Source organism: Lithobates pipiens, unplaced genomic scaffold (assembly GCF_037356315.1).
Source record: "Lithobates pipiens isolate NorthernLeopardFrog02 unplaced genomic scaffold, aLitPip1_a1.2 Scaffold_157, whole genome shotgun sequence".
In the NCBI taxonomy this organism is placed as follows: domain Eukaryota; kingdom Metazoa; phylum Chordata; class Amphibia; order Anura; family Ranidae; genus Lithobates; species Lithobates pipiens.
This window is the reverse complement of record NW_027507746.1, coordinates 3672537-3698275: the sequence shown is the minus strand read 5'-3', so window position 1 is coordinate 3698275 and position 25739 is coordinate 3672537. Positions and strand designations below refer to the sequence as shown.

The following is a 25739-nucleotide window of genomic DNA, read 5'->3' as shown; positions in this document are numbered from 1 at the left end:
AGCCAATCAGGTGACAGATAACAGACCCAAGCACCTGATTGGCTGAGAGGTGGTTCAGTGTTAGCAAAGTGAATTCCTTCGCTTTGCTAACAAACAATTGAGTGAGCAGCAAACGCACAGCATTGCACCCGCTGTTCACCTTTTTGGGTGCCTATTAGAGTCTACGGCTCTAATCAGATGCTTCCAAAAAAAAAAAACATCACTATAATTCAGGTGCCCAGCGCCAGAAAAGGGGCCAGACACCTGAATAGGGGGTGTCAGCGGGGACTATAAATAGATTCATGCAAGGCATGAATCTATCTATGGTGATAGAGCGGTGACAGAAGAGAGGGGGCAGCGCTCCTGCGCCCTTTACGGACGCACTGCCACTGTATGTTATACTTTTCATTTAAAGCCCCTCTCAGAGATAAAATCCACACCCCTGCCTGTTGTAGCCACTTCCTATTGGATGGGCTATGGTAAAAAAAAAGGTGGACATCGGCAGAGAGGATTGGAGGAGACTGGTGGTCCCCTGGATCGGTGGTACTCCTAACAGTGGGGATGTGGGATCTAGTTTTGGGATTTACGTGGGTATATCTGGCTTCACACAGTAAGGGGGAAAAGGCCTAATAGAAAAAGATAGTGGGTATTTAAGTCAAATAATGAAGAGGTAGAGAAAACATTTTGGGAGCCCAATGGATCCAGCAAATTATGCATTCTAATTATTTTCCTATTGCATTCTTCTTTCTTTTCTCTAGTACCACTACATTAAACTCCCACTTAAATTAATATTTTATTGCTTCATAGGCAGAACAAATGTCATTTGTAATTATATGGCAGAGGTTGCAGTGTGGTGACACCAGCACCAGTGCCTAAGGCCCAATTTTTCTGCCCCTGTTTAACAGGGGCGTTTAAGTACAATTTTTGATGCAATGCTTTGCAGCAGGGCTAATTCCTGCAATAAACTAGAGTATATGGAAGAGGTTGCAGTGTGGTGGCACCAGCAGCAGTGCCTAAGGCCCAATTTTTCTGCCCCTGTTTAACAGGGGCATTTAAGTACAATTTTTGATGCAATGCTTTGCAGCAGGGCTAATTCCTGCAATAAAACTAGAGTATATGGAAGAGGTTGCAATGTGGTGGCACCAGCACCAGTGCCTAAGGCCCAATTTTTCTGCCCCTGTTTAACAGGGGCGTTTAAGTTCAATTTTTGATGCAATGCTTTGCAGCAGGGCTAATTCCTGCAATAAACTAGAGTATATGGAAGAGGTTGCAGTGTGGTGGCACCAGCAGCAGTGCCTAAGGCCAAATTTTTCTGCCCCTGTTTAACAGGGACATGTAATTACAATTCTTGATATAATATTTCACAGGAGGGCCCCTTCCTGTGCCCACCCAGAGTAACGGTGAGGACTTATAGTGTTGTGGCACCAGCACCACAACCACCAAAGGTCAATTTTTCTACCACTGTTCAACAATGGCATGTAATTACAATTCTTGATATAATCGTTCACAGCAGGGCGCTCCAGCGCCCACCAAGAGTCACTTTGAGGGCTTACAATGTTGTGGCAAAACCAACACCTTGTTCCGCCATTTCTGCAGAGCATATAGGGCAGGCCCCTACTTTCAAACATCCAACTTACAAACATCTCCTACTTGCAAACGGAAGGAGACAACAGCAAGTGAGATGAAAAAAGATGGACGACAAAACAAATTATACAGGGGTGATAACCCTTCCCTATGTTTTCCAAAAAGCTTAAAAATATTTTTTTGACTGGAGCTACACTTTAAAAATGTACCAGTTGAAAATTACAAACAGATTCAACTTAACACAACAAACCTACACAGTCCCTGTCTTGTTTGCACCACTTGTATACTGCTGTTCTGAGTATATAGGGCCTGGGGGCCACACGCATTTCCTTTTTTTAATATGGGTACAGGGTTCCCCTTAATATGCGTACAAGACCCAAATAGGCTGGTAATGGGCAGGGAGGGCTACCCATGCCATTTTTCTCAATGATTTTCAACCATATTGCAGGAACCAGATATAACATTAAAACCGCAAGCAGTTTTAAATGGTGTTATTTACGTTTAATGTCATTTTGTGCAGGGACTGTTCTAAACACGGGAAAGACGTGGAACTTCACAGGCATACTACAGACACCCCCCAGGCACCATATTTAAAGGAATATTTCACTTTTTTTCACTTTAATCGTCATTAAAATCAGTGCTCCCGCCAAAACGGACATTTTTAAAAACATTGTAGGCATTGACCCATGTCCCCTGGGGCAGGAGTCAGGTCACCAAACCCTTTTTAGGACAGTATCTTGCATATTAGCCGTTAAAATTAGCACTTTTCATTTCGAACGTTCGAGTCCCATAGACTTCAATGGGGTTCTAACGTTCATTCGAATTTGGGGTCCGTTCGAAAGTTCTGGTGCGAACCGAACCGGGGGTTGTTCGGCTCATCCCTAATCAGTAACTACCTCCTCCCAGCCATGTACAACTCCTTGGGTTTCTGGGGACTGAAAACCATCTGTTGAAGACTGCTGCATGTTATCCTCAACATCCATGCTGACACAATCCTCCTCCTCTTTTTCCTGTGTGTTTGGTGGGCCCACAGGAATGCTATCTGGAAAAAGGGGACCTTGAGAGGAAAGGAAGTCTTCCTCTTCCTCCCGCTGTTCTGCCTGTCCATGATTCCACAAAGCATGTGCTAGACTAGAGGGACAATGTCACTGATGCATGCATGGTTGCTGCTCGTCATCCTTGTGGCCTCCTCAAATGTTGACAGGACCGCGCATGCATCCTTGATCAGTTAGCCACTGGATGGTGAAAAGAAGCCAAGCTGCCCTGATCCTGTCCTGGTGTCATACTCATACAGGTACTCAATTTCCTGTATATATATATATATATATATATATATATATATAATTCCAGTTATAAGTGCTAAAATCGGAGCAATCATTAAGGGGGACACCTGGGACTCTGGGAAAGTGGGGGGACTCTGATGACCAAAGATGACCTTCCACAGAAAGAATACACTAAGTTCTGGTTTCCTATACTATCCTCTCCGAAGTCCACACACAAGTCTGACTTCTCCCATGACCCCCATCCCGGCGGTGTTCCACTGTTGATTCCTATCCAGACTCCAGACATGATATACAACAGGATGTCACAGGCTGTGGGCATGGTACAGGAGATCGGATGAGTACATAGAACTGATAGGCTCCCCCAACAAAGATGGCGTGGATCGATCCCACGCATGAGTGGATCACTGCACCCTATATAAGCAGAGAGGTGCACCAATATGGCCCCTCCAGATGATGTCCTGATGACGAAACACGTAGGGAGTGGCCATAGGACGTAACCTCTCCATAACAAACTACAGCGGATGGCGTGGTTTTCTTATATTGCGGTTTTTAATCTTTGCTACATGTGAGTAGTTTTATTTTCTAAATAAATTGTTCATGAAGACATACTACACCATGGATATTCTTCTCATTTGTTGAACATATGAATGAGACATTTATACCAGTGAATGAGAAATTAAACTCCCAGGGAAACACCAGAGAGTGGCACAGTCACTTTTTGAAAAAACCTTTTTGGGTCTATTTATATAGAAATTTTTGCTTTATTTAGGCACATTACCATATGTATGCATCCTTGTACAGTCAACTGTTTATCATCTATTGATTATACAGTATATTAGAGGTATGCATGTATGTATAATGGTTGTTTATGGTTGCAAATAGGTCATTAGATATTGATCTCAGATACGTATCACAATCTACTACATTTTTCACATACTTTAAAAAAAAATGTTTTATACTATTTGCAAGTACCCTTTCTAAGGATGGGAGGGACGCACATTTTGATTCAGGGGATGCAACACTCTTAAATATAGTCACTGATTCATTTACTGTAATACCCAGTAAGCGGAGTGCACTCACGGCACAAATGAATTCAGAGGACACAGTGCCCTGTTAAATTAAATATTGTCACTGGGATTTTTCCATTGTAGTACACCATAGGAGGAGTATACTCACGGCACAAAGGAACATAATTAACAATTATAGAGGAGATGGCAGAGGATGTGGGCATGGTACAGAAGGTGTCAAGATGGCAGAGGCAGTGGGCATGGTAAAGGATATGTCAGAGGCTATGGGCATTTTACAGGAAATGTCAGAGGCTGTGCGCATTGTACAGAGGATGTCAAGATGGCAGAAGCTGTGGGCATGGTACAGGAGATGTCAGAGGCTGCAGGCATGGTACAGGAGATGTCAGAGGCTTTGGGCATGGTACAGGAGATGTCAGGGGCTATGGGCATGGTACAGGAGACTTCAGAGGCTGTGGAAATGGTACAAGAGATGTCAGAGGATGCAGGCATGGTACAGAAAATGTCAAGATGGTAGAAGCTGTGTGCATGGTACAGGAGATGTCAGAGGCTGCAGGCATGGTACAGAAGATGTCAAGATGGCAGAAGCTGTGTGCATGGTACAGGAGATGTCAGAGGCTGCAGGCATGGTACAGAAGATGTCAGAGGCTGTGGGCATGGTACAGGAGATGTCAGAGGCTGCAGGCATATGGTACAAGAGATGTCAGAGGATGTGGGAATGGAATAAAAGATGTCAAGAAGTTAGAGGCTGTGGTCATGGTACAGGAGATGTGAGAGGCTGTGAGCATGGTACAGGAGATGACAAGATGGCAGAGGCTGTGGGTATTGTACAGGAGATGTCTGAGGCTTCAAGCATGGTACAGGAGATGTGAAGGCTGGGGGCATGGTACAGAAGATGTCAAGATGGCAGAGGCTGCGGGCATGGTACAGGAAATGTCAAAAGCTGTGGGCATGGTACAGGAGAGGTAGGGGCTGTGGGCATGGTGCAAAAGATGTCAAGATGGCAGAGCCTCCAGACATGGTACTGGATATGTCAGAGGCTGTGGGCATGGTACAGGAGATGTCAGAGGCTGTGGGCATGGTACAGAACATGTCAAGATGCAGAGGCTGCGGGCATGGTACAGAAGACGTCAAGATGGCAGAGGCTGTGGGCATCGTATAGGAGATGATAGAGGCTGCGGGTATGGTACAGAAGATGTCAAGATGGCAGAGGCTGTGGGCATCGTGTAGGAGATGTCAGAGGCTGCGGGCATGGTACAGGAGATGTCAGAGGCTGTGGGCATGGTACAGGAGATGTCAAGACTGTGGGCATGGTACAGAATATGTCAAGATGGCAGAGGCTGCGGGCATGGTACAGGAAATGTCAGAGGCTATGGGCATGGTACAGAAGATGTCAAGATGTCAGAGGTTGTCGGCATGGTACAGGAGATGTCAGAGGCTGTGGGCATGGTGCAGATGTCAAGATGTCAGAGGCTGTGGGCATGGTACTGGAGAGGTCAGAGGCTGTGGGCATGGTACAGGAGATGTCAGAGGCTGTGGGCATGGTAAAGGAGATGTCAGAGGCTGTGGGCATAGTATAGGAGATGTCAGAGGCTGTGGGCATGGTAAAGAAGATGTCAGAGGCCTTTGGGCATGGTACATGAGATGTCAGTGGCTGTGGGCGTTGTACAGGAGATGTCAAGGCTGTGGGCATTGTACAGAAGATGTCAAGATGGCAGAGGCTGTGGGCATGGTACAGAAGTTGTCAGAGGCTGTGGGCATGGTAAAGCAGATGTCAGAGGCTGTGGGCATGGTACAGACTACGTCAAGATGGCAGAGGCTGTGGGCATGGTACAGAAGATGTCAGAGGCTGCGGGCATGGTACAGGAAATGTCAGAGGCTGTGGGCATGGTACAGGAGATGTAAGAGGCTGTGGGTATGGTAAAGCAGATGTCAGAGGCTGTGGGCATGGTACAGACTATGTCAAGATGGCAGAGGCTGTGGTCATGGTACAGGAGATGTCAAGAAGGCAGAGGCTGTGGGCATGGTACAGAAGATGTCAGAGGCTGTGGGCCTGGTACAGGAAATGTTGGAGGCTGTGTGCATGGTGCAGAAGATGTCAAGATGGCAGAGGCTGCGGGCATAGTACTGGAGATGTCAGAGGCTGCGGGAATGGTGCATGAGATGTCAGAGGCTGTGGGCATGGTACAGGAGATGTCAGGATGTCAGAGGCTGCGGGCATGATACAGGAGATGTCAGGATGTCAGAGGCTGTGGGGCATGGTACAGGCGATGGCAGAGGCTGTGGGCATGGTACAGGAGATATAGAAAAAAGAGAACATTAGTCCGCTAAGAGCAGGATAACAAGGGGTTACTAATGGCAACAATAAATAGATCTAAATGAATTGATTCCAGTTTAAATAACAACCAATTTTATTAAAGAATCAAAAATAGAAAAAACCTGTGCAGTTTATAAAAATAACGGTTCTCAATTTAATCTAATTAATTGTGTATGCACAGACAATAAGACAAACAGGACATAAATAAAACAACACAAAACACTACTCGGGTCCGGACAAATTGCTTTAGTCCATTGCAACCCACGTATTAGATTACCTACTGAATATTACAGGGTCAAAATTCTCTATTTCTTCCAATAACTAAACGGTTAATCAATGAACTAAATCGATATTGAGTGGGGGAAGGGAGAGAGGGGATGAGGTAGATAGCTGAAAAATGATGTGTTCAATTAAGACAAATCCTATCTGTAGTTAGTGCTAATAATATTGCTATGATGTCACATGTCCCCATCCCTTGGTGCTGGAAAGGTTAAACAATGTACAATAGTGTAACGATAGAAAAAGCCAATGCACAGTAGGAAATCCCGTCCAATCCGTGGCATTTAATTGTAACAGCCTTCTATTTAATCACTTCACCACACTTCCAATGCATATTCCAAAGCTGCCGGCTGACATGTCAAGGCTGTGGGCATGGTACAGAAGATGTCAAGATGGCAGATGCTGTGGTCATCGTACAGGAGATGTCAGAGGCTTTGGGCATTGTACAGGAGATGTCAAGGCTGTGGGCATGGTATAGAAGATGTCAAGATGGCAGAGGCTTGCGGGCATGGTACAGGAAATGTCAGAGGCTGTGGGCATGGTACAGAAGATGTCAAGATGTCAGAGGCTGTGGGCATGGTACAGGAGATGTCAGAGGCTGCAGGCATGGTACAGGAGATGTCAGAGGCTTTGGGCATGGTACAGGAGATGTCAGGGGCTATGGGCATGGTACAGGAGACTTCAGAGGCTGTGGGAATGCTACAGGAGATGTCAGAGGATGCAGGCATGGTACAGAAGATGTCAGAGGCTGCGGGCATGGTACGAGAAATGTCAGAGGCTGTGGGCATGGTACAGAAGATGTAAGAGGCTGCGGGCATGGTACAGGAGATGTCGGAGGCTGTGGGCATGGTGCAGAAGATGTCAGTATTGCAGAGGCTGTGGGCATGATACAGGAGATGTCAGAGGCAGCGGCATGGTACAGAAGATGTCAAGATAGCAGAGGCTTTGGGCATAGTACAGAAGATGTCAAGATGGGAGAGGCTTTGGGCATAGTACTGGAGATGTCAGAGGCTGTGGGCATGGTACAGGAGATTTTAGAGGCTGTGGGCATGGTAAAGCATATGTCAGAGGCTGTGGTTATGGTAAAGCATATGTCAGAGGCTGTGGGCATGGTACAGCATATGTCAGAGGCTGTGGGCATGGTAAAGGAGATGTCATAGGCTGCGGGCATGGTACAGGAGATGTAGGGGCTGTTAGCATGGTGCAAAAGATGTCAAGATGGCAGACCCTGCGGGCATGGTACTGGAGATGTCAGAGGCTCTGGTCGTGGTACAGGAGATGTCAAAGGCTGTGGGCATGGTACAGGAGATGTCAAGGCTGTGGGGATGGTACAGGAAATGTCAAGATGGCAGAGGCTGCGGGCATGGTACAGGAAATGTCAGAGGCTGTGGGCATGGTACAGAAAATGTCATAGGCTGCGGGCATGGTACAGGAGATGTAGGGGCTTTGGGCATGGTACAGAAGATGTCAATATGGCAGAGGCTGTGGGCATGGTACAGAAGATGTCAATATGGCAGAGACTGTGGGCATGGTACAGAAGATGTCAATATGGCAGAGACACTGGGCATGGTACATAAGATGTCATAGGCTGTGGGCATGGTACAGGAGATGTAGAGGCTGCGGGCATGGTACAGGACATGTCAGAAGCTGTGGGCATGGTACAGGAGATATAGAAAAAAGAGAACTTTAGCCCGCTAAGAGCAGGCTAACAAGGGGTTTCTAATGGCAACAATAAATAGATCTAAATGAATTGATTCCAGTTTGAATAACAACCAATTTTATTAAAGTATCAAAAATATAAAAAAAAAAAAAAACGTGTGCAGTTCATAAAAGTAATGGTTCTCAATCTAATATAATTAATTGTGTACCCACAGACAATAAGACAAACAGGACATACATAAAACACAAAACACTACTCAGGTCTGGACAAATTGCTTTAGTCCATTGCAACCCACGTATTAGATTACCTACTGAATATTACAGGGTCAAAATTCCCTATTTCTTTCAATAACTAAACGGTTAATCAATGAACTAAATCAATATTGAGTGGGGGAAGGGAGAGAGGGAATGGGGTAGATAGCTGAAAAATGACGTGTTCAATTCAGACAAATCCTATCTGTAGTTAGTGCTAATAATATTGCTATGATAGTCACATGTCTCCATCCCTTGGTGCTGGAAAGGTTAAACAATGTACAATAGTGTAACGATAGAAAAAGCCAATGCACAGTAGGAAATCCCATCCAATCCGTGGCATTTAATTGTAACAGCCTTCTATTTAATCACTTCACCACAATTCCAATGCACATTCCAAAGCGGCAGGCCGACTTATAATGTTTCAACAACTGGCAATAAGTTAGTTCCTTTATTTAGGCAGACAAAGTAGCAAGGCAGAATGACATTACTAGTCTCTGATGTGAATAAACAGACAAGATTATCAGCTGCTATTTCAAAAGGAAACTCAAGTCAGATGCTGGTCAGCGAGTGTTAAGATGTATATCAGAACCACAGTCACCCGAGAATCACGGTGTCGGCATCCACTGCAGTATCCATCTGTAGATCACCTGGCTGCCTTTCAGCTGGTATCCCGTATGTTGGAAAGTAAAGTAGATCGCCTCCAGTCATATATCTGCCAAAGATAGTAGGACAAACCCCCAAAAATTCTTCAGATATATTAATAGTAAAACAGGTCAAGTCTGAGCATGTAGCCCCTTTACAAAATAATCTGGAGTGGGTGACTGGGGACAAAGAGAAGGCTAACTTATTAAATACTTTCTTCAGCTCTGTGTATACAAAGGAGCATGGAGGAGCTCATGTCTATAATGGGGGTGGTACTGACACAACCCCAAATCCACAATGGCTCAAAAGTTATATGGTACAGAAATATTTGGACAGAATAAAGGTGGATAAAGCACCTGCACCTGATGGTATCCACCCACGGATCCTAAAAGAATTGAACTCTGTAATTTCAAAGCCATTGTATCTAATTTTTAGGGACTCATTAATGACAGGAATAGTACCACTGGATTGGTGCAGGGCCATTGTGGTGCCTATATTTAAAAAGGGAACAAAGTCTTTACCAAGTAACTATAGACCTGTTAGCTTAACTTCTATAGTTGGGAAGATACTGGAGAGATTAATAAAAGACCACATAGACGAGTTCTTGCAGGAAAAAAATATTTTAAGCAACAGACAGCATGGATTCATGAAAGACAGAAGTTGTCAGACAAACCTGATCTCTTTTTATGAAGAGGTAAGTAAAACCTTGGACAGAGGGGTGGCGGTGGATGGGGTATAGATGGACAGAGGGGTGGCGGTGGACGTGGTATACTCGGACAGAAGCGGGGCGGTGGATGTGGTATACTTGGATTTTGCAAAAATGTTTGATACAGTTCCACACACACGGCTCATGTGTAAGGTAAAGTCTACAGGTTTGGAAATATCAGCTTGTAAATGGATAGAAAACTGGCTAAAAGTCAGAATTCAGAGAGTAGTGGCTATTGATTCTTACTCTGAATAGTCTAAGGTTGTCTAAGGTTATCAGTGGTGTACCCCAAGGTTCAGTGCTGGGACCCTTACTTTTTAATATCTTTATAAATGATATTGGGTCTGGGATCAAAAGTAACATTTCTGTCTTTGCAGATGACACCGAGCTATGCAGTGCAATAACGTCCTTACAGGATGTCTCCAATTTACAAGCCGACCTCAATGCTCTGTCTAATTGGGCGACTATGTGGCAGATGAGGTTAAATGTTGATAAATGTAAAGTTCTGCACTTGGGGGCTAAGAATATGCATCATACATGCTAGGGGGAGTACAACTGGGCGAATCCATAGTGGAGAAGGATCTGGGGGTTTTGGTAAATCATAAGCTCAATAATAGCATGCAATGCCAAGCTGCGGTTTCCAAAGCGAGCAAAGTCCTTTCCTGTATTAAGAGAGGTATGGACTCCAGAGAGAGAGAGATATAATTTTGCCCCTGTACAAATCATTAGTAAGACCTCATCTGGAATATGCAATTCAGTTTTGGGCACCAGTTCTCAAAAAGGATATCAGGGAACTGGAGAAAGTGCAGAGAAGGACAACCAAACTGATAAGAGGCATGGAGGAGCTCAGCTATGAGGAAAGATTAGAGGAACTGAATTTATTCCCTCTTGAGAAGAGGAGATTAAGGGGGATATGATCAACATGTACAAATATATAAGGGGTCCATATAGTGAACTTGGTGTTGAGTTATTCACTTTAAAGTCAACAAAGAGGACAAGGGGGAATTCTTTACGTCTAGAGGAAAAGAGATTTCATCTCCAAATACAGAAAGGTTTCTTCACAGTAAGAGCTGTGAAAATGTGGAATAGACTCCCTGCAGAGGTGGTTTTGGCCAGCTCAGTGGATTGCTTTAAGAAGGGCCTGGATTATTTCCTAAGTGTACATAATATAACTGGGTACTGACATTTATAGGTAAAGTTGATCCGGGGATAATCCGATTGCCTCCCGGGGGATCAGGAAGGAATTTTTTCCCCTGCTTTAGCAAATTGGATCATGCCCTGCTGGGGTTTTTTTTGCCTTCCTCTGGATCAACTGTGGGTATAGAATTGGGTATATGGGATTGTATGATATTATTATTATTATTATTTTTTTTTTGTTGAACTGGATGGACATGTGTCTTTTTTCAACCTGACTAACTATGTAACTATATATGCCGATAGTATCACACTGACACTGCATCAGTTGTTATCTCATTCAGTGTCAGTGTGATACTATCGGCATATTTTGGCAGATATATGACTGGAGGCGATCTACTTTACTTTCCAACATTGACTAAAATTGAGTTTATTGGATTTTTCTTATAACAAAAAGTTGGAATATATATTTTTTCAATATTTTTTGACTTTTTTCATTTATAAGGCAAAAAAATAAATTCCCAGAGCTGATAAAATACCACCAAAATAAAGCTCAATTTGTAGGAAAAAAAGACACAAATGTTGTTTGTGTACAGCATTGCATGACCGCGCAATTACCAGATAAAGCAGCGCAGTGCCAAATTGTAAAAAGTGCTCTGGTCATTAAGGGGTAAAACCTTACGGGGCTGAAGTGGTTAAGGTAAAAAACCTTCATCCTTTCCATCCTCTAATAATTCCTGTAACATCCTAGTATATGATCTATATCTAAGGAGATGATATCTGATTGGTGGAGACACTAAAGAATGGGGGATGGAAGAATAAAGTGCTTTAATGTGAAGTGTCCCCCATGTGAATGTAGAATCCCATTGTAAATGTGGAATATCCATCAATATAGTACTTGTATCTCTAATATATCCCAGAAGTCTCAGCACTAAAGGCTAAAAATGTATATCCACCCCTCCCCCTACATTCTCTATAAGGGATCCTATTCCTGCCACAATCTGGTGACCTTCAATGGGAACTCCTGATTGGTGGACTTTAGGAAGGTGATGGAATATTGGGGTCACTGGGGGATCCACCATCAGAAATTCTGCTGTTTTATTTCATAAACCCCCCAGATCCTTTCCTTTATCAATTTCAGAAGCCCCTGTATGAGACACTGTGTGAGGTCCTGCTTAATAACGGGGTACATAAGGGGGTGACTGAGCTGTCACAGCGTCCCCTCTTTATACTGTGTAGACATAAGTACTACAAGAGCTTCACCTTTATCAGCTTCCCTAATAACAAGATCTTTCCTCTGTATAACATTCTGTATATCCTAATATTCCGCTCTAGTGATGTTATGTTACTTTTCACTAAATGGGAATAATTCCTCATATTCATCTTATAATATAATATCATGTGTCCGGATTTGTCTCTGCAGGTTGGAGGAATGTGGTGTGACTTCCTCCGGCTGGGATGATCTCCGATCCATTCTTATCAATAATCGATCCCTCACCACACTGGATTTATCATGGAATAATCTGGAAGACTCTGGAATAAAACTTCTATGTGAGGGGCTCAGAGATCCTGGCTGTACTCTGCAGAGTCTGAGGTGAGAATTATCCTATAAATGATATAATATTCTGCAGGATTCTGGTATAAATCTTCTATGTGAGGGATCCAGACATGTCACCTAGATGAAAGTTATACAAAGACAGACTTCTGATTGGCTGGTTACACTGGGAATTCCCATCATAGTCCTTCAGGTCACTCGCTGTTATTGGTTTTCATCCCCTCCCCCTCCACTGATTATCAGAGATCAGACTTTGGCTGGGGTCACACTTGAGGTCACAGCAGGGGGTCCGGTGCGTCTCCATTCACCAGTTCAGGTCTCATTTCTGGCTGAATTTTGGGCCAAATTTGGACCTGAAACAGGGCAGAAGATGCGCAGGACTCTGTATTCTCTTCATTCAGTGAACAATCATAGACAGATGGTCCTCAATTAGAATCTGGAAGGACAAAGCGAGTCTCTAGACCAGAAGTGACCCCTAGATGCCAATAAAATCCCCCCATCCTTGTAGATATAAAATTATCACCTCACTGAGCCTCAAAGAGAAGTCCTAGTCATTTCATCTACAAGCCCAGCAGGGGACGAGGCCGATACAGGGAGAAGACCCCGAACTGTCTGCCAGACATTGATTTATATCAGAGATCAGAGGAATCTATTTTATCTCTCATACAAAATAAAATATTAGTTGCAGAGAGATGGAAATAATTGCCCCTGATTGTAGACATGTTGGGGTACATGTACATATAACATTGTATGTGTAGTGAGGATAGAATCCAGGAGAACCCCCAGAATGGTTCTATGGGGTCTGATCACACCAGACAAGCTCTGATTGGTCTTGTTGGGATCAGACTGACATGCCGTGTTGGAAATCCAATCCTCATCCATCAGAACCATTCATGGTCCATTTAGCTCTGGTTCCTTCAGAACACAGGACCGGCTTGTGGGCTGGGCAGGGAACACCCCCCAGGGTTGATTGGCTGATGGCTAAACTCCACCCACATCCATAAATTGAGGATCCTGAGATATGGACGGGGTGATTCCCATGGTGCCGGTCTAACCGGTGAATAGCGGATGTTCCTGACATGTTCCTGTCACAGGATAATCCTCAGAAAAAGTTTATTTCTCTTTTATTCTCACAGCCAGACTGTGTCTGTCCTTTTGTCTTTGTTGTATTTTCTCTCATTCTTTATCTTTCTACATATTTTATACACTAAATAACAAACTAGTGTAGCTCTGCTCTATATTACACAGACAGACAACCTACCTGCAGACAGAGGTAAGTGTTACCACAACCCCAGTGTTACTATACGGCTGTGTAACTATGTAACAAACCACCTAACCACCTGATCCTGATACTTCCAAATAATAATTACACAACAAAAATGATAATACAAAGCAAATACTACATAGAATATATGTCTGCTACTACCACAACCTCAGTGCTGGAACAATGTGCTGCACAATAATGAATTGTTATTAATACACTTTATACAGAAAACTAACAACTTTATCCCGGTAATTGTAAAAATGGAGTCGGTGAGGATTTCCTCTCAGTAGTGCCACATCCAAAAACTTGTTAGAAGCAAAATAAATACCCCTAAGGGGGCTTTTATGGCACTTGTATATATAAAGTGGTGCTCCGGAGAAATGTGACTTTGTAGATAAATCTCCCCCTATAATCCTCATGATTCATGTATTCTAGTAAAGGTTACGCTGTAATCCAAGGGCCGCTTTCTATTTTTGCAGCATTGATTTCTTACTTCTGTAAGTCCCAGCAGGCCGCCGCCATCTCATGTGTGGGCATCTGAAGCCAGACTGTATCTCTTCCTGTATTCCATGGTTACCCAGCATGCACCTCCAGATCTCACACATGCTCAGAGCAGCACGAACCGTGTAATAGGTTGTAGGTCGGGTTTACATAGCAACAGCAGTGTCAGAGGAAGTTCCCGCCCCTTAGCTATGGAAACCTCCCCTCCCCCTCCAGGAAGCAGGAAGTTTATCTACATTTACAAAGATTATAAATCTAGAAATACAAAAATCTCCTGCAAAAGGAAATTACTTTATAAAAGATGATAATTGTAAATGATATCCCTTGTTTATGTGCAGATGTGTGTGTGTGTGTGTGTATATAACATCTACACAGAAAGAGGGATATCATTTACAATTAGCATTGTTTAACCACTTGCCAACCAGCGCACGCCGATGTACGTCGACAGAATGGCACGGGCAGGCAAATGGGCGTAAATGTACGTCCCTTTAAATTTGCCGCCCTGCCATCGGGAGCGCGCCGCTGGCGGCGCGCTCCCGCGCTGGTCGGGACCCCCGTGAGTCCGGTCGCGGGACCCGCGGACTCGATCGCCGCGGGCATCCCCGCGATCGTCTCACTGAGCGGCCGAATGGAGAAATGCCGTTGTAAACAACATTTCTCCATTCTGCCTAGCAACTAGTGACGCTGATCTCTGCTCCATGTGATTGGAGCAGAGATCAGTGTTCACTAAATGAAAGCCCAACCCCCCCACAGTTAGTAACACACCCCTAGGAACACTTAACCCCTACACTGCCACCCACTGGTTAACCCCTTCACTGCCAGTGTCATTTACACAGGAATCACTGCATTTATATAGCAGTGATTACTGTATAAATGACAATGGTCCCAAAAATGTGTCAAAAATGTCTGATGTGTCCCCCACAATGTCGCAGTCACAATAAAAATCGCTGATCGCCGCCATTACTAGTAAAAAAAAAATAATAAAAAATTATTAATAAAAATGCTATAAAACTATCCCTATTTTGTAAACGTTATAACTTTTGCGCAAACCAATCAATAATCGCTTATTGCGATTTTTTTTTCCAAAAATATGTAGAAGAATACGTATCGGCCTAAACTGAGGGAAAATAATGTTTTTTATACATTTTTGGGGGATATTTATTATAACAAAAAGTAAAAAATAATGCATTTTTTTCAAAATTGTCGCTCTATTTTAGTTTAATAAAAATTTAACAAAAAATAAAAACCGCAGGGGTGATCAAATACCACCAAAAGAAAGCTCTATTTGTGGGAAAAAAAGGACGTCAATTTTGTTTGGGAGCCACGTCGCACGACCGCGCAATTGTCCGTTAAAGCGACGCAGTGCCGAATCGCAAAAAGTGGTCTGGTCATTGATCAGCAAAATGGTCCAGTCTGAAAGTGGTTAAAAAGTAATTACTTTTTTCCAGATGCTGCCCCATCATACTACCACCATCAAAACTGCCCCACCATACTGCTACCACCACAATTGCCTCATTAAAATTGCCCCATCCTATTCCATCAAATTTGCCCCATTATACTTCCACTGTCAAAATTGCCCCATTCTATTGCCCCAATCAAAACTGTCCCATCATACTGCCACCATCAAAATTGCCCCATCATACTGCCACCATCAAAATTGCCCCCATCATATTGCCACCTAAAATTGCCCCATCATATTGTCACAATCAAAATTTCCCCATTATATTGCCCCATCATACTGCCAACATCAAAATGACCACAATCAAAATGACCACAATCAAAATGACCTCATCAAAACTGCCTCATCCAATTGCCCCAATCAAATTGCCCCTTAAAGTTACCCCCATAAAAACTGCCCCATCATACTGCCACCATCAACATTGCCCCATCATACTGCCACCATCAAAATTGCCCCATCATACTGCCACCATAAAAATTCCCACAATCAAAATTGCCCCATCAAAACTGCTTCATCCTATTGACCCCATCAAAATTGCCCGATTATACAGCCACCATAAATATTGCCTTATCCTATTGCCCCATAAAAGCTGCCCCATACTATTGCCCTCTCAAAATTATCCCATTATACTGCCACCATCAAAATGGCCCCATCATAATGCCACCATCAAAATTGCCCCATCATACTGCCACCATCAAAATTGGCCCATCAAATTGCTACCATCAAAATTGCCCCATCACACTGCCACCATAATTTCCCCATAATACTGCCACCATCAAAATTGCCCCATCATACTGCCACCATCAAAAATGCCCCCTTAATATTGCCCCGTCAAAATTGCCCCATCATATTGCCACCATCAAAATGGCCACAATCAAAATTGCCCCATTATACTGCCACCACCAAAATTGCCCCATCCTATTGCCCACATCAAAATGTCCCCATTATACTGCCACCATCAAAATTGCCCCATCATACTGCCACCATCGAAATTGCCCCATCATACTGCCACCATCAAAATTGCCCCATTTTACTGCCACCACCAAACTTGCCCCATCACATTGCCACCATCAAAATTGCCCCATCAAAACTACCCTATCATATTTTCCCATGAAATTGCCCCATCAAAATTGCCCCATTATACTGCCACCATCAAAATTGCCCCATTATACTGCCACCACCAAAATTGCCCCATCCTATTACCCCATGAAAACTGCCCCATCAATATTGCCCCATCTTATTGCCCCCATCAAAATTGCCCCATTATACTGCCACCGCCAAAATTGCCCCATCAAAACTGCCTCATCCTATTGCCCCTATTGAAATTGCCCCATCATACTGCCACCATCAAAATTGCCCCCATAATATTGCCCCATCAAAATTGCCCCATCATACTGCCCCCATAAAAATTGCTCCATCATATTGCCCCATCAAAAATTCCCCATTATATTGCCACCACCAAAATTGCTCCATCCTATTGCCCCATCAAAACGGCCCCATGACAATTGCCCCATCAAATTTGTCCCATCTTATTGCCCTATCAAAATTGCCCGATTATACTGCCACCACCAAAATTGCCCCATCAAAACTGCCTCATCCTATTGCCCCATGAAATTGCCCCTATTGAAATTGCCCCATCCTATTGTCCCATCAAAATTGCCCCATCTTACTGACACAATCAAAACGCCCCCATCAAAATTGCCCCATTATACTGCCACCATAAAAATTGCCCATTCATATTGTCCCCATAAAAACTGCCCCATCCTATTGCCCCCATCAAAATGTCCTATTATACTGGCACAATCATAATTGTGTCATGAAATTGCCCCATCAAAAATGCCTGATCAAAACTGCCCTATGAAATTGCCCCATCAAATTTGCCCCATTATACTGCCCCATCATATTGCCTCATTATACTGCCACCATAAAAATTCCCACAATCAAAATTTCCCCATCAAAACTGCTTCATCCTATTGACCCCATCAAAATTGCCCGATTATACAGCCACCACAAATATTGCCTTATCCTATTGCCCCATAAAAGCTGCCCCATACTATTGCCCCCTCAAAATTATCCCATTATACTGCCACCATCAAAATTGCCCCATCATAATGCCACCATAAAAATTGCTCCATCATATTGCCCCATCAAAAATTCCCAATTATACTGCCACCACCAAAATTGCCCCATCCTATTGCCCACATCAAAATTTCCCCATTATACTGCCACCATCAAAATTGCCCCATCATACTGCCACCATAAAAATTGCTCCATCATATTGCCCCATCAAAATTTCCCCATCAAAACTGCTTCATCCTATTGACCCCATCAAAATTGCCCGATTATACAGCCACCACAAATATTGCCTTATCCTATTGCCCCATAAAAGCTGCCCCATACTATTGCCCCCTCAAAATTATCCCATTATACTGCCACCATCAAAATTGCCCCATCATAATGCCACCATAAAAATTGCTCCATCATATTGCCCCATCAAAATTTCCCCATTATACTGCCACCATCAAAATTGCCCCATCATACTGCCACCATCGAAATTGCCCCATTATACTGCCACCATCAAAATTGCCCCATCATACTGCCACCATAAAAATTGCTCCATCATATTGCCCCATCAAAATTTCCCCATCAAAACTGCTTCATCCTATTGACCCCATCAAAATTGCCCGATTATACAGCCACCACAAATATTGCCTTATCCTATTGCCCCATAAAAGCTGCCCCATACTATTGCCCCCTCAAAATTATCCCATTATACTGCCACCATCAAAATTGCCCCATCATAATGCCACCATAAAAATTGCTCCATTATATTGCCCCATCAAAATTTCCCCATTATACTGCCACCATCAAAATTGCCCCATCATACTGCCACCATCGAAATTGCCCCATTATACTGCCACCATCAAAATTGCTCCTTCAAAACTGCTCCATAAAATTGTCCAATCAAAATTGCCTCATTCTATTGCTCCATTATACTGCCACCATCAATTTAAGAAGCCCCTTTGAGACACTGTGTGAGGTCCTGCTTAATAACCGGGTACATAAGGGGGTGACTGAGCTGTCACAGCGCCCCCTCTTTACACTGTGTAGACATAAGTACTACAACAGCTTCACCTTTATCAGCTTCCCTAATAACAAGATCTTTCCTCTGTATAATATTCTGTATATCCTGATATTCCGCTCTAGTGATGTTATGTTACTTTTCACTAAATGGGAATAATTCCTCATATTCATCTTATAATATAATATCATGTGTCTGGATTTGTCTCTGTAGGTTGGGGGGATGTGGTGTGACTTCCTCCGGCTGTGATGATCTCCGATCCATTCTTATCAATAATCGATCCCTCACCACACTGGAATTATCAGATAATAATCTGGAAGACTCTGGAATAAAACTTCTATGTGAGGGGCTCAGAGATCCTGGCTGTACTCTGCAGAGTCTGAGGTGAGAATTATCCTATAAATGATATAATATTCTGCAGGATTCTGGTATAAATCTTCTATGTGAGGGATCCAGACATGTCACCTAGATGAAACTTATACAAAGACAGATCTCTGATTGGCCGGTTACACTGGGAGTTCCCGTCATAGTCCTTCAGGTCACTCGCTGTTATTGGCTTTCATCCCCTCCCCCCTCCACTGACTATCAGAGATCAGACTTTGGCTGGGGTCACACTGGAGGTCACAGCGGGTCACAGCAGGGGGTCCGGTGCGTCTCCATTCACCATTTCAGGTCCGATTTCTGTCTGAATTTTGGACTAAATTCGGACCTGAAACAGACCAGAAGACGCACAGGACTCCGTATTCTCTTCATTCAGTGACCAATCATAGACAGATGGTCCTCAATTAGAATCTGGAAGGACAGAGCGAGTCTCTAGACCAGAAGTGACCCCTAGATGACAATAAAATCCCCCCATCCTTGTAGATATAAAATTGTCACCTCACTGAGCCTCAAAGAGAAGTCCTAGTCATTTCATCTACAAGCCCAGCAGGGGACGAGGCCGATACAGGGAGAAGACCCTGAACTGTCTGCCAGACATTGATTTATATCAGAGATCAGAGGAATCTATTTTATCTCTCATACAAAATAAAATATTAGTTGCAGAGAGATGGAAATAATTGCCCCTGATTGTAGACATGTTGGGGTACATGTACATATAACATTGTATGTGTAGTGAGGATAGAATCCAGGAGAACCCCCAGAATGGTTCTATGGGGTCTGATCACACCAGACAAGCTCTGATTGGTCTTGTTGGGATCAGACTGACATGCCGGTGTTGGAAATCCAATCCTCATCCATCAGAACCATTCATGGTCCATTTAGCTCTGGTTCCTTCAGAACACAGGACCGGCTTGTGGGCTGGGCAGGGAACACCCCCCAGGGTTGATTGGCTGATGGCTAAACTCCACCCACATCCATAAATTGAGGATCCTGAGATATGGACGGGGTGATTCCCATGGTGCCGGTCTAACCGGTGAATAGCGGATGTTCCTGACATGTTCCTGTCACAGGATAATCCTCAGAAAAAGTTTATTTCTCTTTTATTCTCACAGCCAGACTGTGTCTGTCCTTTTGTCTTTGTTGTATTTTCTCTCATTCTTTATCTTTCTACATATTTTATACACTAAATAACAAACTAGTGTAGCTCTGCTCTATATTACACAGACAGACAACCTACCTGCAGACAGAGGTAAGTGTTACCACAACCCCAGTGTTACTATACGGCTGTGTAACTATGTAACAAACCACCTAACCACCTGATCCTGATACTTCCAAATAATAATTACACAACAAAAATAATACAAAGCAAATACTACATAGAATATATGTCTGCTACTACCACAACCTCAGTGCTGGAACAATGTGCTGCACAATAATGAATTGCTATTAATACACTTTATACAGAAAACTAACAACTTTATCCCGGTAATTGTAGAAATTGAGTCGGTGAGGATTTCCTCTCAGTAGTGCCACATCCAAAAACTTGTTAGAAGCAAAATAAATACCCCTAAGGGGGGCTTTTATGGCACTTGTATATATAAAGTGGTGCTCCGGAGAAATGTGACTTTGTAGATAAATCTCCCCCTATAATCCTCATGATTCATGTATTCTAGTAAAGGTTACGCTGTAATCCAAGGGCCGCTTTCTATTTTTGCAGCATTGATTTCTTACTTCTGTAAGTCCCAGCAGGCCGCCGCCATCTCATGTGTGGGCATCTGAAGCCAGACTGTATCTCTTCCTGTATTCCATGGTTACCCAGCATGCACCTCCAGATCTCGCACATGCTCAGAGCAGCACGAGCCGTGTAATAGGTTGTAGGTCGGGTTTACATAGCAACAGCAGTGTCAGAGGAAGTTCCCACCCCTTAGCTATGGAAACCTCCCCTCCCCCTCCAGGAAGCAGGAAGTTTATCTACATTTACAAAGATTATAAATCTAGAAATACAAAAATCTCCTGCAAAAGGAAATTACTTTATAAAAGATGATAATTGTAAATGATATCCCTTGTTTATGTGCAGATTTGTGTGTGTGTATAACATCTACACAGAAAGAGGGATATCATTTACAATTAGCATTGTTTAAAAAGTAATTACCTTTTGCAAAACTGCCACCATCATACTGCCACCACCAAAATTGCCCCATCCTATTGCCCCATAAAAAACTGCCCCATCCTATTGCCCCCATAAAAATTGCCCCATTATACTGCCACCATTAATATTGCCCCACCCAATTGCCCCATAATACTGCCACTATCAAAATTGCCTCATCCTATTTCCCCAATCAAATTGCCCCCTTAAAATTACCCCCATCAAAACTGCCCCATCATACTGCCAGCATCAACATTGCCCCATCATACTGCAACCATCAAAATTGTCCCATTATATTTCCCCATCATACTGCCACAATCAAAACTGCCCCATTAAAATTGCCACAATCAAAATTGCCTCATCCTATTGTCCCATCAAAATTGCCCCATTATACTGCCACCACAAAATTGCCTTATCCTATTGCCCCATAAAAGCTGTCCCATACGATTGCCTCCCTCAAAAATGCCCCAACATACTGCCACCATGAAAATTGTCCCATTATACTGCCACCTACAAAATTGCTCCATAATACTGCCACCATCAAAATTGCCCCATCAAGATTGCACTATCAAATTGCCCCCATCAAAATTGCCCCATTACATGGCCTCCATAAAAATTGCCCCATCAACACTGCCCTATCAAATTTCCATATGAAATTCCCCACCAAAATTGCCCCATTTTACTGCCACCACCAAAATTGCCCCATCATATTGCCTCATTAATACTGCCTCATCATAATTTCCCCATTATACTGCCCCCATTAAATCTTCCAAATGAAATTGCCCCATCAAAGCTGTCCCCATCAAAATTGCCCCATCCTATTGCCCGAATCAAAACTGCCCGATCACATTTGCCCCATCATACTGCCACCATCAAAATTACCCTATCAAATTTCCCCATGAAATTTCCCCATGCTATTGCCACCACTAAAATTGCCCCATCTTATTGCCCCAATCAAAACTGCCCCATCACAATTGCCCCATTAGACTGCCTCATCACAATTATCCCATTATAATGCCCCATTAAAACTGCCCCACAAAATTGCCCCATCAAAATTGCTCCATCTAATGGCCCAATCAAAATGACCCCATCGCAATTGCCCCATTTTACTACCACTACCAAAATTGCCACATCATACTGCCACCACCAAAATTGCCCCATAAAACTACCCTGTCCTATTGCCCCATCAAAATTGCCACCATAAAAACTGCCCTATTCTATTGCCCCATCAAAATTTCTCCATAATGCTGCCACCATTAATATTGCCCCATCATATTGCCCCCATAAAAAGTGCCCCTTCAAATTGCCCCATTTCACTGCCACCATCAAATTGCCCCCGTCAAAATTGCCCTATTATACTGCTACCACCAAAATTGCCCAATCCAATTGCCCCCATCAAAACTGCTCCATCGCAATTGCCCCATTATACTGCCCTCATCAAAATTGCCCCATCCTATTTGCACCATTATACTGCCACCATCAAAATTACCCCATCAAAACTGCCTCATCCTATTGCCCCATGATATTGCCCCATCAAAATTGCTCCATCATACTGTCACCATCAAAATTGCCCCATCATATTGCCACCATCAAAATTGCCCCATCATATTGCCACATCCTACTGACACAATCAAAACTACCCCATCCTATTGCCCCATCAACATTTCCCCAATTATACTGCCACCATCAAAATTGCCACAATCAAAACTGCCTCATCCTATTGCCCCATCAACTTGCCTCCTTAAAATTACCCCCATAAAATTGCCCCTTAATGCTGCCACAATTCAAAATTGTGCTATCATACTGCCACAATCAAAATTGCCCCATACAAATTCCCCCCCATCAAAATTACCCCATCAAATTTCTCCCTTCAAAATTGCCCCATTATACTGCCAATATCAAAATTGCCCCACAAAAACTGCCCAATCATACTGCCACCATCAAAATGGCCCCATCCTATTGCCTCCATCAAAATTGCCCCATTATACTTCCACCATCAAAATTGGCCCCATCAAAATTGCTCCATCACAATTGCCCCATCATATTGCCCCCTTCAAACCTGCCCCATTATACTGCCCCATCAAAATTGCCCTATAAAAACTGCCTCATTCTATTGCCCCCATTAAACTGCCACCATCAAAATTGCCCCATCCTATTTTCCCCATAAAAACTGCCACCATCAAATCCGCCCCATCAAATTGCCTAATGAGGCTACACTGATTGGCACCACTGGTAGGCAGTGATTAATGGGCACATATGAGGCAGATTTGCATTTAATTTTCTAAGACCCCTCCCACTGATTATTCATTGGATGTGTCTACTTCTGCCCCTCTCTGGAAGAACATTTCATTTTCTAAGACCCCGCCCACTTATTAGTCATTGGATGTGTCTACTTCTGCCCCTCCCTGGAAGAACATTTCACCTCTTTCCTGCTTCTCCCTCCAGTGTTTTGGGCTGTAAAGGGACATTATGGAGCTGTGATGATCTTTGCTCCGTTATCTCCACAAACCGAACTCTGACCGATCTGTATATAACATTGGAGGATGATGAGAAGATGTCGGAGTCAGAAGTGAGACGACGTTGTGAGGTCCTCCGGAATGCCGGCTTCTCTGTGGATAGAGGGTAAGATCTGTTATATTGGAGGTAACACACATACTATGTCTTAGAATGTGAATAGTAACATGTAGACAACATTGGATGGGGGTGAGGTGATGGGGGTGAGGTGATGGGGGTGAGATGATGGGGGTGAGATGATGGAGGTGAGATGATGGGGGTGAGGTGATGGGGGTGAGATGATGGGGATGAGATGATGGGGGTGAGATGATGGGGGTGAGATGATGGGGGTGATGAGATGATGGGGGTGAGATGATGGGGGTGATGAGATGATGGGAGATGAGATGATGGAGATCAAATGATGGGGATGAGATGATGGGGGTGAGATGATGGAGATGAGATGATGGGGGATGAGATGATGGGGATGAGATGATGGAGATGAGATGATGGGGGTGAGATGATGGAGATGAGATGATGGGGGATGAGATGATGGGGGTGAGATAACAGGGGTGAGATGATGGAGATGAGATGATGGGGGTGAGATGATGGAGATGAGATGATGGAGATGAGATGATGGGGGTGAGATGATGGAGATGAGATGATGGGGGATGAGATGATGGGGGTGAGATAACAGGGGTGAGATGATGGAGATGAGATGATGGGGGAGAGATGATGGGGGTGAGATGATGGAAATGAGATAATGGGGATGAGATGATGGAGATGAGATGATGGAGATGAGATGATGGAGGTGAGATGATGGAGGTGAGATGATGGGGGTGAGATGATGGAGGTGAGATGATGGGGTGAGACGATGGGGGTGAGACAATGGAGATGAGATGATGGGGGTGAGACGATGGAGATGAGATGATGGAGGTGAGATGATGGGGGTGAGATGATGGAGATGAGATGATGGAGATGATGGAGATGAGATGATGGAGATGAGATGATGGGGATGAGATGATGGAGATGAGATGATGGGGATGAGATGATGGAGATGAGATGATGGGGGTGAGATGATGGGGGTGATGAGATGATGGGGGTGAGATGATGGAGATGAGATGATGGGGATGAGATGATGGAGATGAGATGATGGAGATGAGATGATGGAGATGAGATGATGGGGGTGAGATGATGGAGATGAGATGATGGGGGATGAGATGATGGGGGTGAGATAACAGGGGTGAGATGATGGAGATGAGATGATGGGGGTGAGATGATGGAAATGAGATAATGGGGATGAGATGATGGAGGTGAGATGATGGAGATGAGATGATGGGGGTGAGATGATGGGAGGTGAGATGATGGAGGTGAGATGATGGGGGTGAGATGATGGGGATGAAATGATGGGGTGAGACGATGGGGGTGAGACAATGGAGATGAGATGATGGGGGTGAGACGATGGAGATGAGATGATGGAGGTGAGATGATGGGGGTGAGATGATGTGGGTGAGATGATGGAGATGAGATGATGGAGATGAGATGATGGAGATGAGATGATGGGGATGAGATGATGGAGATGAGATGTTGGAGATGAGATGATGGGGGTGAGATGATGGGGGTGATGAGATGATGGGGTGAGATGATGGGGATGAAATGATGGGGGTGAGATGATGGAGATGAGATGATGGGGGATGAGATGATGGGGATGAGATGATGGGGGTGAGATGATGGAGATGAGATGATGGGGGTGAAATGATGGAGATGAGATGATGGGGGTGAGATAACAGGGGTGAGATGATGGAGATGAGATGATGGAGATGAGATGATGGGGGTGAGATGATGGAAATGAGATGATGGGGATGAGATGATGGAGGTGAGATGATGGGGGTGAGATGATGGGGGGGTGAGATGATGGGGGTGAAATGATGGGGAAGAGATGATGGGGGTGAGACGATGGAGATGAGATGATGGGGGTGAGACAATGGAGATGAGATG

The 25739-nt window shown here is 43.9% G+C and overlaps 1 protein-coding gene across 10 annotated transcripts in view; it reads left to right on the top strand.

The window, feature by feature from the left end:
• The window catches only part of LOC143981456 (NACHT, LRR and PYD domains-containing protein 3-like), a 158704-nt gene that overhangs the window by 127107 nt on the left and 5858 nt on the right, over positions 1 to 25739 (top strand). For 8 of the 10 annotated variants that reach the window (XM_077479321.1, XM_077479327.1, XM_077479325.1 and 5 more), the window contains 2 exons: positions 12287 to 12457; positions 23697 to 23873. In XM_077479321.1, coding sequence (XP_077335447.1) covers positions 12287 to 12457; positions 23697 to 23873 — 348 coding nt within the window. Of the gene's footprint in view, positions 1 to 12286; positions 12458 to 18937; positions 19109 to 23696; positions 23874 to 25739 lie in introns of all 10 variants that reach the window. The other 2 variants (XM_077479320.1, XM_077479324.1) reach the window with 2 other exon arrangements.